At 37.8% G+C, this 16,038-nt stretch overlaps 1 protein-coding gene across 4 annotated transcripts in view; it reads right to left on the bottom strand.

Annotated features, from left to right (window-relative positions):
• The window catches only part of ANKRD31 (ankyrin repeat domain 31), a 179,223-nt gene that overhangs the window by 114,920 nt on the left and 48,265 nt on the right, over nt 1-16,038 (bottom strand). For all 4 annotated transcript variants that reach the window (XM_034959938.2, XM_055112315.1, XM_055112313.1 and 1 more), the window contains exon 10: nt 12,966-13,121. In XM_034959938.2, the coding sequence (XP_034815829.2) occupies nt 12,966-13,121 (156 nt within the window). The remainder of the gene's footprint in view (nt 1-12,965; nt 13,122-16,038) is intronic.

The raw sequence follows: 16,038 nt of genomic DNA, 5'->3' as shown, positions 1-16,038 counted from the left end.
ACTGAGAGAGGCATGAGGGAACTTTCTGGGATAGTGTATCTGTCAACATTCATCAAATGGCACATTTAAGATTTGTAGTTCACTATATGAAAATGTTACCTCAGAAAACACACACACACACACACATTCACACACACCCCTGAACTCTAATAATATTCATGCTGGGGTGTTTAGTGATAAAACACACTGTTGGTTGGGGTGGAGCCAAGATGGCAAAACAGGAACAGCTCCAGTCTACAGCTCCCAGTGTGAGCGGTGCAGAAGACGGGTGATTTATGCATTTCCAACTGCGGTACCGGGTTCATCTCACTGTGGAGTGCCGGATAGTGGGTGCAGGACAGTGGGTGCAGTGCACCGTGTGTGAGCCGAAGCAGGGTGAGGCATCGCCACACCTGGGAAGCGCAAGGGGTCAGGGAATTCCGTTTCCTAGTCAAAGAAAAGGGTGACAGACGGCACCTGGAAAATTGGGTCACTCCCATCCTAATACTGCGCTTTTCCAACAGGCTTAACAAACAGCACACCAGGAGATTATATCCCACACCTGGCTCAGACGGTCCTATGCCCACGGAGCTTCACTCATTGCTAGCACAGCAATCTGAGATCAAACTGCAAGGTGGCAGCGAGGCTGGGGGAGGGGCGCCTGCCATTGCTCAGGCTTGAGTAGGTAAACAAAGCAGCCAGGAAGCTCAAACTGGGTGGAGCCCACCACAGCTCAAGGACGCCTGCCTGCCTCTGTAGGCTCTACCTCTGGGGACAGGGCACAGACAAACAAAAGACAGCCATAACCTCTGCAGACTTAAATGTCCCTGTCTGACAGCTTTGAAGAGAGTAGTGGTTCTCCCAGCACGCAGCTTGAGATCTGAGAAAGAGCAGACTGCCTCTTCAAGTGGGTCCCTGACCCCCGAGTAGCCTAACTGGGAGGCACCCCCAAGTAGGGGTGGACTGACACCTCACATGGCCGGGTACTCCTCTGAGACAAAACTTCCAGAGGAACAATCAGGCAGCAGCATTTGTGGTTCACCAATATCCGCTCTTCTGCAGCCACTGCTGCTGATACCCAGACAAACAGGGTCTGGAGTGGACCTCCAGTAAACTCCAACAGACCTGCAGCTGAGGGACCTGACTGTTAGAAGGAAAACTAACAAAAAGAAAGGACATCCACACCAAAAACCCGTCTGTACGTCACCATCATCAAAGACAAAAGGTAGATAAAACCACAAAGATGGGGAAAAAACAGAGCAGAAAAACCAGAAACTCTAAAAATCAGAGTGCCTCTCCTCCTCTAAAGGAATGCAGCTCCTCACCAGCAACGGAACAAAGCTGGATGGAGAATGACTTTGACGAGTTGAGAGAGGAAGGCTTCAGAAGATCAAACTACTCCGAGCTAAAGGAGGAAGTGCAAACCAATGGCAAAGAAGTTAAAAACTATGAAAAAAAATTAGATGAATGGATAACTAGAATAATCAATGCAGAGAAGTCCTTAAAGGACCTAATGGAGCTGGAAACCACGGCACAAGAACTACGTGAGAAATGCACAAGCCTCAGTAACCGATGCGATCAATTGGAAGAAAGGGTATCAGTGATGGAAGACGAAATGAATGAAATGAAGTGTGAAGAAAAGTTTAGAGAAAAAAGAATAAAAAGAAATGAACAAAGCCTCCAAGAAACATGGGACTATGTGAAAAGACCAAATCTACGTCTAATTGCCGTACCTGAAAGTGACGGGGAGAATGGAACCAAGTTGGAAAACACTCTGCAGGATATTATCCAGGAGAACTTCCCCAATCTAGCAAGGTGGGCCAACATTCAAATTCAGGAAATACAGAGAACGCCACAAAGATACTCCTCGAGAAGAGCAACTCCAAGACACATCATTGTCAGATTCACCAAAGTTGAAATGAATGAAAAAATGTTAAGGGCAGCCACAGAGAAAGGTCGAGTTACCAAAAAAGGGAAGCCCATCAGACTAACAGCTGATCTCTCAGCAGAAACTCTACAAGCCAGAAGAGAGTGGGGGCCAATATTCAACATTCTTAAAGAAAAGAATTTTCAAACCAGAATTTCATATCCAGCCAAACTAAGCTTCATAAGTAAAGGAGAAATAAAATACTTTACAGACAAGCAAATGCTGAGAGACTTTGTCACCACCAGGCCTGCCCTAAAAGAGCTCCTGAAGGAAGCACTAAACATGGAAAGGAACAACCGGTACCAGCCACTACAAAAACATGCCAAATTGTAAAGACCGTCGATGCTAGGAAGAAACTGCATCAACTAACGAGCAAAATAACCAGCTAACATCATAATAACAGGATCAAATTCAGACATAACAATATTAACCTTAAATGTAAATGGGCTAAATGCTCCAATTAAAAGGTGCAGACTGGCAAACTCGATAAAGAGTCAAGATCCATCCGTGTGCTGTATTCAGGAAACCCATCTCACGTGCAGAGACACACATAGGCTCAAAATAAAGGGATGGAGGAAGATCTACCAAGCAAATGGAAGACAAAAAAAGGCAGGGGTTGCAATCTGAGTCTCAGATAAAACAGACTTTAAACCAACAAAGATCAAAAGAGACAAAGAAGGCCATTACATCATGGTAAAGTGATCAATTCAACAAGAAGAACTAACTATCCTAAATATATATGCACCCAATACAGGAGCACCCAGATTCATAAAGCAATTCCTTAGTGACCTACAAAGAGACTTAGACTCCCACACATTAATAATGGGAGACTTTAACACCCCACTGTCAACATTAGACAGATCAACAAGACAGAAAGTTAACAAGGATATCCAGGAATTGAACTCAGCTCTGCACCAAGCAGACCCAATAGACATCTACAGAACTCTCCACCCCAAATCATTAGAACATACATTCTTTTCAGCACCACACCACACCTATTCCAAAATTGACCACATAGTTGGAAGTAAAGCACTCCTCAGCAAATGTAAAAGAATGGAAATTATAACAAACTGTCTCTCAGACCACAGTGTAATCAAACTAGAACTCAGGATTAAGAAACTCACTCAAAACCGCTCGACTACATGGAAACTGAACAACCTGCTCCTGAATGACTACTGGGTACATAATGAAATGAAGGCAAAAATAAAGCTGTTCTTTGAAACCAACGAGAACAAAGACACAACATACCAGAATCTCTGGGACACATTCAAAGCAGTGTGTAGAGGGAAATTTATAGCACTAAATGCCCACAAGAGAAAGCAGGAAACATCTAAAATTGACACCCTAACTTCACAATTCAAAGAACTAGAGAAGCAAGAGCAAACACATTCAAAAGCTAGCAGAAGGCAAGAAATAACTAAGATCAGAGCAGAACTGAAGGAAATAGAGACACAAAAAACGCTTAAAAAATTAATGAATCCAGGAGCTGGTTTTTTGAAAAGATCAACAAAATTGATAGACCTCTGGCAAGACTAATAAAGAAGAAAAGAGAGAAGAATCAAATAGACGCAATAAAAAATGACAAACGGGATATCACCACCGATCCCACAGAAATACAAACTACCATGAGAGAATACTATAAACACCTCTATGCAAATAAACTAGAAAATCTAGAAGAAATGGATAAATTCCTCGACACATACACCCTCCCAAGACTAAACCAGGAAGAAGTTGAATCTCTGAATAGACCAATAACAGGCTCTGAAATTGAGGCAATAATTAATAGCTTACCAACCAAAAAAAGTCCAGGACCAGACAGATTCACAGCCGAATTCTACCAGAGGTACAAGGAGGAGCTGGTACCATTCCTTCTGAAACTATTCCAATCAATAGAAAAAGAGGGAATCCTCCCTAACTCATTTTATGAGGCCAGCATCATCCTGATACCAAAGCCTGGCAGAGACACAACCAAAAAAGAGAATTTTAGACCAATATCCTTGATGAACATTGATGCAAAAATCCTCAATAAAATACTGGCAAACCGAATCCAACAGCACATCAAAAAGTTTATCCACTATGATCAAGTGGGCTTCATCCCTGGGATGCAAGGCTGGTTCAACATATGAAAATCAATAAACGTAATCCATCATATAAACAGAACCAAAGACAAAAACCACGATTATCTCAATAGATGCAGAAAAGGCCTGTGACAAAATTCAACAACTCTTCATGTTAAAAACTCTCAATAAATTAGGTATTGATGGGACATATCTCAAAATTATAAGAGCTATCTATGACAAACCCACAGCCAATATCATACTGAATGGACAAAAACTAGAAGCATTCCCCTTGAAAATGGGCACAAGACAGGGATGCCCTCTCTCACCACTCCTATTCAACATACTTTTGGAAGTTCTGGCCAGGGCAATCAGGCAGGAGAAGGAAATAAAGGGCATTCAATTAGGAAAAGAAGAAGTCAAATTGTCCCTGTTTGCAGATGACATGATTATATATCTAGAAAACCCTATCGTCTCAGCCCAAAATCTCCTTAAGCTGATAAGCAACTTCAGCAAAGTCTCAGGATACAAAAATCAATGGGCAAAAAACACAAGCATTCTTATACACCTATAACAGACAGAGAGCCAAATCATGAGTGAACTCCCATTCACAATTGCTTCAAAGAGAATAAAATACCTAGGAATCCAACTTACAAGGGATGTGAAGGACCTCTTCAAGGAGAACTACAAACCACTCCTCAATGAAATGAAAGAGGATACAAACACATGGAAGAACATTCCATGCTCATGGGTAGGAAGAATCAATATCGTGAAAATGGCCATACTGCCCAAGGTAATTTACAGATTTAATGCCATCCCCATCAAGCTACCAATGACTTTCTTCACAGAATTGGAAAAAACTACTTTAAAGTTCATATGGAACCAAAAAAGAGCCTGCATCGCCAAGTCAATCCTGAGCCAAAAGAACAAAGCTGGAGGCTCATGCTACCTGAGTTCAAAGTATACTACAAGGCTACAGTAACCAAAACAGCATGGTATTGGTACCAAAACAGAGATATAGACAAATGGAACAGAACAGAGCCCTCAGAAATAATGCCGCATATCTACAACTATCTGATCTTTGACAAACCAGACAAAAATAAGCAATGGGGAAAGGATTCCCTATTTAATAAATGGTGCTGGGAAAACTGGCTAGCCATATGTAGAAAGCTGAAACTGGATCCCTTCCTTACACCTATACAAAAATTAATTCAAGGTGGATTAAAGACTTACATGTTAGACCTAAAACCATAAAAACCCTAGAAGAAAACCTAGGCAATACCATTCAGGACATAGGCATGGGCAAGGACTTCATGTCTAAAACACCAAAAGCAATGGCAACAGAAGCCAAAACTGACAAATGGGATTTGATTAAACTAAAGAGCTATTGCACAGCAAAAGAAACCACCATCAGAGTGAACAGGCAACCTACAAAATGGGAGAAAATTTTTGCAACCTACTCATCTGACAAAGGGCTAATATCCAGAATCTACAATGAACTCAAACAAATTTACAAAAAAAAAAACAAGCAACCCCATCAAAAAGTGGGCAAAGGATATGAACAGACACTTCTCAAAAGAAGACATTTATGCAGCCAAAAAACACATGAAAAAATGCTCATCATCACTGGCCATCAGAGAAATACAAATCAAAACCACAGTGAGATGCCATCTCACCCCAGTTAGAATGGTGATCATTAAAAAGTCAGGAAACAACAGGTGCTGGAGAGGATGTGGAGAAATAGGAACACTTTTATACTGTTGGTGGGACTGTAAACTAGTTCAACCATTGTGGAAGTCGGTGTGGCGATTCCTCAGGGATCTAGAACTAGAAATACCATTTGACCCAGCCATCCCATTACTGGGTATATACCCAAAGGATTATAAATCATGCTGCTATAAAGACACATGCACACGTATGTTTATTGCGGCACTATTCACAATAGCAAAGACTTGGAACCAACCTAAATGTCCAACAACAATAGACTGGATTAAGAAAATGTGGCACATATACACCATGGAATACTATGCAGCCATAAAAATGATGAGTTCATGTCCTTTGTAGGGACACGGATGAAGCTGGAAACCATCATTCTCAGCAAACTATCGCAAGGACAAAAAACCAAACACCGCATGTTCTCACTCATAGGTGGGAATTGAACAATGAGAACACATGGACACAGGAAGGGGAACATCACACACTGGGGACTGTTGTGGGGTCGGGGGAGTGGGGAGGGATAGCTTTAGGAGATATACCTAATGTTAAATGACGAGTTAATGGGTGCAGCACACCAATGTGGCATAGGTATACATATGTAACAAACCTGCACATTGTGCACATGTACCCTAAAACTTAAAAGTATAATAGTAATGATAAAAAAAAAAAAGAAGCCACATGTTGAACATGGTAGACTCAAAAAAAAATAAAAAATAAAAAAAAATAAAACACACTGTTGTCTATAATTTCTTTGAAATGCACCAAAATAAAGATGGATTGATGGATGGACAGAGAGATTTCAAGATGGATAGGTATCTGATAAAATAAATATGTAGAATCTAGATAATAGGTATATGGATAAATAAATAGGTCATGTGAACTTTTTGAATATTTTAAAACTACCTATCTTTAAAATGTATATACAAAAACGATTTCCCCCAAATATTGTTTCTTATAGAAGGTATGAATTCATTGCTGTTTAGGTTCTGGAACCTGTGAAAATTTGCTTACCAATATGTACATTGGTTAACTTGATTATCTATCACAGGTCCCAGTTAGATGGGATGAAAAATTAAGTATCAGAAACTCAAAAGTCATTAACTTTGGAATGCAGATGATGATTTTCCTTCTAGAAAACTTCCTTTCCTTGTCTAGATTTTGCTCAAACTACAATAAAAATTAGTTTCCTAAAGAAGATGAAAATGGGCCAGGAGAGGTGGCTTATGCCTATAATCCCAGCACTTTGGGAGGCCGAGAAAGGCAGATCACCTGAAGTCAGGAATTCAAGACCAGCCTGGCCAACATGGTAAAACCCCATCTCTACTAAAAATACAAAAATAATCAGGCATGGTGGCAAGCGCCTGTAATCCCAGCTATTCGGGAGGCTGAGGCAGGAGAATCTCTTGAACCTGGGAGGGGAAGGTTTCAGTGAGCCGAGATAGCGCCATTGCACTCCAGCCTGGGTGACAAGAGTGAGAGTCCAACTCAAAAAAAAAAAAAAAAAGACTAAAATGTCTACTATAGAAATGAGAAAATAACCACAACCAAATATTACTTTTCTCCTTGAGCCCCGAATGCCTGAAAGATAAGGTAAATATAAAAGTAAACATATGGCTTCCAAGGAAAAGCCAGTATCCTATTTTAAAGTTACTGAAGAAAATTCCCAAAGAAAACAAGATACAAGTGTGAGTGATCCAAAGTCAATGATGGGGCAGGGGGAGGAGGTGCTTAAAAATGAATCCCCAATACCCCTGATGAACACAGGGGCAAAATCTTCAACAAAATACCAGCAAACTGAATTCAACAGTACATTAAAAAGATTATTCATTATGATCAATTGGGATTCATCCCAGGGATACAAGAGTGATTTAACATGCACAAACCAATAAACGTGATATATCACATTAACAGAAAGAAAGACAAAAACCATATGATCATTTCAAAAGATGCAGAAAAAGCATTTGATAGAATTCAACATCCCTTCATGATAAAAATTCTCAACACATTAGGTACAGTAGGTATGTACGTCAACACAATAAATCCCATATATGGGCTTTATTTTTACCCATAGCTAACTTCATATGAAACAGGGAAAAGTTGAAAGTTTTTCCTTTAAGATCTGGAAAAAGACAAGAATGTCCACTTTCACCACTTCTAGTTAGTATTATACTGGAAATCCTAGCGAGAGAAATTAGGCAAAAGAAAAAAATAAAAGGTGTCCAAATGGGAAAGGAGGAAGTCAAATTGTCCCTGGTTGTGGATGATATGGTCTTATATATAGAAAGCCCTAAAGACTTCACTAAAAAACTGTAAGAACTAATAAAGTCAATAAGCTTTCAGGATACAAAATCAACATACAGAAAGCAGTGTTTCTATATGCTAAATAGTGAACTATACAGAAAAAGAATTCAAGAAAACAAACCTACTTATTATAGCTACCAAAAAATAAAATACCTAGGAATAAATTTAAGATGAAGGTGAAAGATCTCTACACTGAAAACTACAAAACATTGATGAAACAGATTGAAGAGGACACATATAAATATAAGTGTATCCCATGTTCATGGATTGGAATAATTAATTCTGTCACAATAATCTACAGATTCAATATGATCTATATATTCAATGCAATCTCTATCAAAATACCAATGACATTCATCACAGGAATAAAAAAAAATCCCTAAAATTCATGTAGAACCACAAAAGACCCCCAAACAGCCAAAGCAACTTTGAGCAAAAAATTTTTAAAAAACAAAGCTAGAGGCATATTACCTTACTTAGCTCTATTAATGAGAAGATCATCATATTGACATAAAAATAGACACACAGACCAATATAACAGAATACAAAGCCCAGACATAAATCCACGCATCTACAGCCAACTGCTTTTCAACAAAGGTGCCAAAAATACACACTGGGGAAAAAACAGTCTCTTCAATAAATGGTGCTGGAAAAAATGGATATCCACATGCAGAAGAATAAAACTGGATCCTTATTTTCAACACATACAAAATTCAACTCAAAGTGGACTAAAAACTTAAATGTAAATACTGAAACTGAAACTACTAGAAGAAAACATAGGAAAAATGCTTCATGACACTAGGCAATACTTTTTTAGATAAGACCTTAAAAGCACAGGCAACAAAATTAAAAAACAGACAAATGAGATTACATCAAACTAAAAACCTTCTGCACAGCACAGAAAACAATCAACAGAGTCAAGAGACAACTTACAGAATGGGAGAAAATATTTGCAAACCATGCATCTGACAAGGGGTTAATATGCAGAATATATAAGAAACTCAAACAACTCAATAGCCAAAAAATAATAATAATAATAATTCCATTTAAAAATGAGCAAAAGACCAACAGATATACAAAAAAAGTGCTCAACATCACTGACTACCAGGGAAAAGCAAATCAAAACCACAATAATGTATCACCTCATTCCACTCAGAATGGCTATTATTAAAAAGACAAAAGATAAGTGTTGATGAGGATGTGGAGAAAAGAGAACCTTTACGCTTTTGGTGGGAATGTAAATTAGTACAGCCATTATGAAAAACAATACGGAGATTCCTCAAAAAATTAAAAATAGAACTACCATAACCAGCAATCCTACTACTTGGTATATATCCAAAGGAAATGAAATCAGTATGTCAAAGATATATCTAAATTCCCATGCTCACTGTAGCACTATTCACAATAGCCAAGATATGGACTCAACCTAAGTGTCCATCAACAGAAGAATGGATAAAGCAAATGTGGTATATGTATACAATGGAATACTATTCAGCCATAAAAAAAGAATAAAATTCTTTCATTTGCAACAACATGGAAGAACCTGGGGGACATCATGTTAAGTGAAATAAGATACGCACAGGAAGACACATACTGCATGTTCTTACTCATATGCAGAATCTAAAAAGTTGATCCTAAGAAACAGTGAATAGAATAGTGGTTACTACAGACTGAGGAGAGTAGTGGGAGGGGAAAAATTAGGAAGAGACGGTCAATGGGTACAAAGTTGCAATTAGAAATGAAGAACAGAAAGGTGCAGCAGCTCACGCCTGTAATCCCAGAACTTTGGGAGGCTGAGGCAGGTGGATCACAAGGTCAGGAGATCGAGACCATCCTGGCCAACATGGTGAAACCCTGTCTCTACTAAAAGTACAAAAATTAGTTGGGCATGGTGGCGGGCGCCTGTAATCCCAGCTACTCAGGTGGCTGAGAAAGGAGAATCGCTTGAATCTGGGATGCGGAGGTTGCAGTGAGCCAAGATCACGCCACTGCACTCTAGCCTGGCAACAAAGTGAGATTCCATCTCACACACACACACACACAAGAAATGAAGAATAAGTGATGGTGTCTTATTGAAGAGTTGGGTGACTAGAGTCAGCAAAGAGGTATTGCATGTCTCGAAATAGAAAAGGGGATTTTTAAATGTTCCTAACATAAAGAAATGATACATGTTTAAGGTGTTAGATATGCTAATTACTCTGATTTGATCATTACACAACATACACATGTATTAAAAAAATCACATTGTTCCCCATAAATATGTATAATTATGTATGTTTATAATACGCTATATATTATACATATAATTATAGTTATTTGTTATATAATAATTATGTATCCATTAAAAGTAAAAAATGGTGTCCAATTCCAGAAAAAACAATGACTGCTACCTGAAGTGAGACTTAAAAAAGGATGACTCAGTAGAGAAGAATTATCAGTTTCAGGGTTGAAAGAAGTTCCCAGTGTCAATAAAGCCAGAAGGCGCTTTATTCTGCAGAGAAAGCCACTGAAGACCACAGAAATCGCTACAGATTACAGAAAGAAATCAAATGTAACAGAGAATTTTCCTTCCCCTAAGGATTATGCCTTCAGCATTGTAAAACCACCCCTCCAAAATAAAGATGGAACACATTCTACAACAGATCTTTTATTACCTCCCAAATCTGCAGGTTGGGAGATCCCCAAAAAAACTTATTTAAAAAAAGAAATTGGAGGAAATCTCCTTAAAAAAATGAATATAGTTATAAATTTCCTTCAAAGAGAATATAACACATTTTTAAAAAAGATTTATGATTACACTAAAATTTGTTATATGCTGTAATGTAGCCATCGTTAACACTCACAGAAGTATAAAGTGCACTCCTTTCTACATTACATAGTCCTAAACAGTTTTGTCTCTCATATTTTATGTTATCTATTTCTTGCTTTGTTATTGACTTAAACTTCAGGCTATCATTAATACCCTGGTCTGGGCCAACCTTTCTTTTTCAGTTCCAGTGTGTTACAGGTATAGGAATCAGAAAGAGTTCTGCATAAAATAAAGCTCAAGGCATTGTTCTCAGAGGTTTTTGGCAAAAATTTAAAATGTGATCTATTTTGAGTATTCAGAGTTTTTTTTAGCCTACTTCATGGCTGTCACCTTTGCTTTTGGAAAAAGAATTATTGCTCTTTCTGAGCTCCCTGCAATTTGTTTTTTAATCAAAGACAAAAATATCATAAAATGTAAATGAGGACTTATAAAATTCAAAATGTTACATATAAAAGACCATTGGTCCACTATTACATTTTGTTCATTTCTCACAGGGCAGTGGGCCTTTTTTTTAATTGTACCACAAAATAAGTATACTTAAATCTTCCTACTAGAGATTATTAATCTTTTTGTTTTCACAGCATCTGGTACATAGAAGGCATACTGTAAACGCTCACTACATTGAACTAACATGATAGAGGTCATATAGCTGAGAGAGTGAGTGTGTGTGTGTATGAGACAGTGTGTGTGTGTATGAGACTGTGTGTGTGTGTGTGTGTGTGTGTGTGTGTTTTGGGAGGCAAAATGATGGTTGCATTTTAAACAAACATTGCCGGTGATTCTGTTGTGTGTGTGTGTGTGTGTGTGTGTGTGTGTGTGTGTGTGTGTGTTTTGGGAGGTGAAATGATGGTTGCATTTTAAACAAACATTGCAGGTGATTCTATTGAAAATGGAAACTCTGTGGAAACACTGTCCTCTGTAATTCTGTGGGATGTGGTAGCCAGAAATAAAGATAGAGCTAAGATGCAAAGTAAGAAGGAAAAGTAGAGAACAAGTGAGTTCAAAATGCAGGAAAATATGATAGGGATAAAGAATTCATGAAGGTCACAGAAGTACCTGAGACAATGAGGAAAAGGTATATATTAACTGTCTGAAGACAAGAAGGGAACAGCCACTGAGAATGTTAACACTGGCACATTAAAAAAAAAAAGGCTAATACAAAGAAACATGTTAAGAGAGGCTTGAGAAATCCATAAAGTCAAAATTGGCTGCATATAGGGCTACTCTTGAACTCAATGGGCAGACAAAGAATACCAACAGAAAGAACCGCATATCTCTTGAAATCAAGAGAGTAAGTGCTGTGGCTGGCAAATAAGAATACAAGGTTGAGGGTTATAACAGGACTATAACCTGGGTATGACATTTAAAATAATATCCTGTTAAAATCCTGATTATAGTGTAAACCCAGGCTTTGCTAAGGTAAAGTACTGGGGGTGCACTTGAAATCACTTGCTTGTCCCTGGATTTTACTGTGCCATCTCTGTGCACCATAAGACTCTTTGCAATGTTTCTAAACTGAGCAAGTTTAGAAACAACATGAAAAGTATGGACACCCAAAAGCACCATCCAGGCTGTCCAAGTATTGTTCAGTGTATTAAGTACTTAAGTACCTTTAAGGAATCACTCTTCTCTAGCACAACATGTCACATTCTACCCACAGGGAACATTGTACCAGTGACCCAGCCTTGCAGAAATACTGCACTTTCTGAGCTCCCTGTCCCAACCTCTGTACTTCATACTGTATTCTTTCCATTTCCCTGGCCACTGCTCCTGCTGTACATCTACCATTTCATCATGAATTTTCCCCTACAGCTCAGTGCACCATCAGCTTCTTCCAGTGTTTGACATCATTTCTCCTTCATTCAAGGCTGAGTCTCATAGTAACAATGACCATGCAAAGCCAGCCCCAGGTACCTTCTGGATGCCACTGCACATAACCCACCTGGCATAATCTTTGAAGGAGAAACATAATGCTCTTCTCCTGCCACCGAGTCTTCTCACCCTGCCCTCTTCCCTGAAAGATAATGGTGATGAGCTACTTCAACAGGAAAATGATCTGAAAGCCTTCTGTTTGGAACTTACCTTAGGCTCACTTTCTATACTTTCCTACTAAGAGTGATTCAGCTGAAACTACAAACCACTCTTAAGGTAACTGTGGGTGGTAATCCTAACTTACCAGCATAACTTGGCTGATTAACATTTCCACCTTTTTTTATACAATGATGAACAAGATCAGCATCATCGTGTAGAGCAGCCTTATATACTAAGTTCTCTCCAAAAATGTTTCTCCGGTTAATGCTACGAAGAGATATTTTGTTCACCTTCATTTTTTCTGAAATGAGGGAATGAACAAAAGAAAAAAATCATTATTTGAATATCAGAAGGAATACGGATTACAAACCACATATTTCAAACTACAAACTTCACGAACATAGGTAACAGGATTAACTCAGTCAATAGTGTAGAAGTGAAGTATATTATGAGAATATTCATCCATTAACCCAACTATAATATTATCTACATACAAAAAGGAAAAAGAGACAAATGCCACTAGTCTTAAAATATTTGAAGTAAACTATACATCATGATAAACAGTGTGTGTTGATTGAAAACCCATGAAAGGTGCATATATGAAAAGACTAACAGATAATCTTCTTAAAAGTTCTGGTGAAAAGGATTATTTAAACCTAGAATAATATATTATCAAATTTAATAAAATGTTATATTACCAAATGTCTTATAAAACCATGAGGAGAAAATCTCAGAGGCATATAAGATACAAAAACTAATCCCAGTGAGACTGGAAAAGGGAATGCAAAATTCTCCTTCTTGGCTAAAAATAAATTAATGAAATTAAGCAGAGAACCACAGCCTTGATCCTTGCAATTGTTTTTATTTACTAAGCCAGAAATGCACGATTAAAATACTTTTCCAGATAATGTATATCAAGTATCAATTCTCCACTGTGCCTCCTAAAATACTGAAGCTCCTCATTTACATGTTTCAAATCCTGTCAATTTGGAGGGCAATACTCATCTGGATTTTCTGAATTTCAGAGTAGCTTGATGATAGCTTTTCCAGTTTGTATCTAGCTATCCTGCCCCATCCTAAAACCTTACAAAAGTAACTGAGTACTGCAGCAGCTTTCTTAATGGATGACATATCAACTGCCTTGCCGTTTGACTCCCTTGATTCAGTCCCACTGTATAACAAACCAAACTGCTGAACTTTGAGTCTACATTCTTGTATACCAGACTACAAAGCATTCTTTTCCCACTAGACAAATTGCATGCTTACCATAATCAGAGCAGTCTTTACTTCCAAATCTGCCTGTGCCAGTTGTACTTGTTATATTATAATTATGTAATTTTCTGATCTTAGGGGGAAAGCATTTAGTCTTTCACAATTAAGTATAAAGCTGTATGATTTCTGTAGATGTCCATTGTCAGGTTGAATTCCTAGTTTGCTGAGAATTTTCACCAGGAACAAATGTGTTAGATGTTGTCAAATGCTTTCTATGCATTTATTGAGATGATCATATGGTTTCTCTTTTTTAGCTTGTTAATACAATGAATTACAGCGATTGGTCTTCAAGTGTAAAACCAATCTTGAATTCCTAGGATAAACACCACTTGGTCATGATGTATTATATAATGTTGGATTTGATATGCTCAAGTTTTGTTTAGAATTTTTTTTTTTTTGAGACAGGGTCTTGCTCTCCATATTCTTCTCCAGGGTATTGCCCAGGATGGAGTGCAGTGGTGCAATCACGGCTCATTGCAGCCTCAACTTCCCAGGCTCAGGTAATTCTCCCACCTCAGCCTCCTGAGTAGCTGGGACTACAGGCACATACCACCATGCCCAGCTAATTTTTTGCATTTTTCATAGAGACAGGGTTTCGCCATGTTGCTTAAGCTGATCTCAAACTTCTGGGCTCAAGCGATCCACCCACTTCAGCCTCCCAAAGTACTGCGACTCTAGGCATGAGCCACTGCACATGGCCTGTTTAGAATTTTTGCATCTATATTCATGAAGGATACTTAGTCTAATTTTCTGTTCTTATAATGTCTTTGATTTTGGTATCAGTTTAATGATGACCTCATTAAAATGAGTTGAGAAGTGTTTCCTCATCTTTAATTTTTTGGAAAAATTGTGTGGTGAACTGGTATTATTTCCCCCTTATATATTTTGTAGAATTCACCTCTGAAGGTGTTACAGACTGAATGGTGTCCTCCCAAAACTCAAACTTGAAGTCCTAGACCAATAAGACTGGATTGAGGTGCTCATATACGTGTGTGTGTGTGTGTGTGTATTTTTTTTTCTGTGAACTGCTTGTTCATGTTCCTTATCTATTCATGTTCTTTTTACTTTTTTCCCCCAGTTTAAAAATTTTTAATTAATTATTGTTATTATTATTATCTGACATGTAAAAAGGGATACTTATTTAATGTATACAATTCAATATACTTGGGGACAAGTATATACCCATGAAACCATCACCACCATTAAGGCCATGACATACACCCGTTCTTTATCCTTACTGTTTCATAAGAGTTTTTTGCATACTAATGCAATTAAACCCCTGTCAAATGATGCTAATATTTCTTAGCTATTTGATATTTGATTCTTCTTTAGGGTATATTTCCATACAATTTTTTTAAATGTATGTAGTTAATTTTATCATTCTTTAAAAGAATTTTTATCATTCTTTTAAAGGTATGTAGTTAATTTTATGATTTTAAACTCAGAAACCAAGAGGATTTAAAAAGACTTTCTCCACACCAAGGTTACAGAAAGATTCACTTACGTTTTCTTCTACAACTTTTATTTTTCATTTAAATCTTTGATCAATCTGAAATTAAAGTTAGTGTAAGGAATGTTATGGAAATCCAATTTTGTTTGTGTTTTCCACTACTTATTGCTTAGTCTTTCTTTTCACCACAATTTGAGATGCCATCTGTATTACATATCTTTCCCATATCTCACTGTAGCTGGCTTCTACATCTAAACTCTCTATTCTGTTTCACTGATTTATCTGTCTATTCCTGCTCCAGTGTCAAATAACTTTAATTTCTGTAGCTTTCTAATATGCTCTCATACTATGGAGAAAAGGTCCTGCCACTCTAACTTTTTGCTTTTATTTTTCAGAATTTTCTTGGCTAGTCTCTCATATTTACTTTTCTAGGTGATATTTAGTATTACTTTGAAATTTTCTCATAGCTACTCTCTATCCCTGTAAAACAGTACAA

This window comes from Pan paniscus, chromosome 4, assembly GCF_029289425.2.
Source record: "Pan paniscus chromosome 4, NHGRI_mPanPan1-v2.0_pri, whole genome shotgun sequence".
In the NCBI taxonomy this organism is placed as follows: domain Eukaryota; kingdom Metazoa; phylum Chordata; class Mammalia; order Primates; family Hominidae; genus Pan; species Pan paniscus.
The sequence above is the reverse complement of the archived record's forward strand: the minus strand, read 5'-3'. Positions and strand labels throughout refer to the sequence as shown.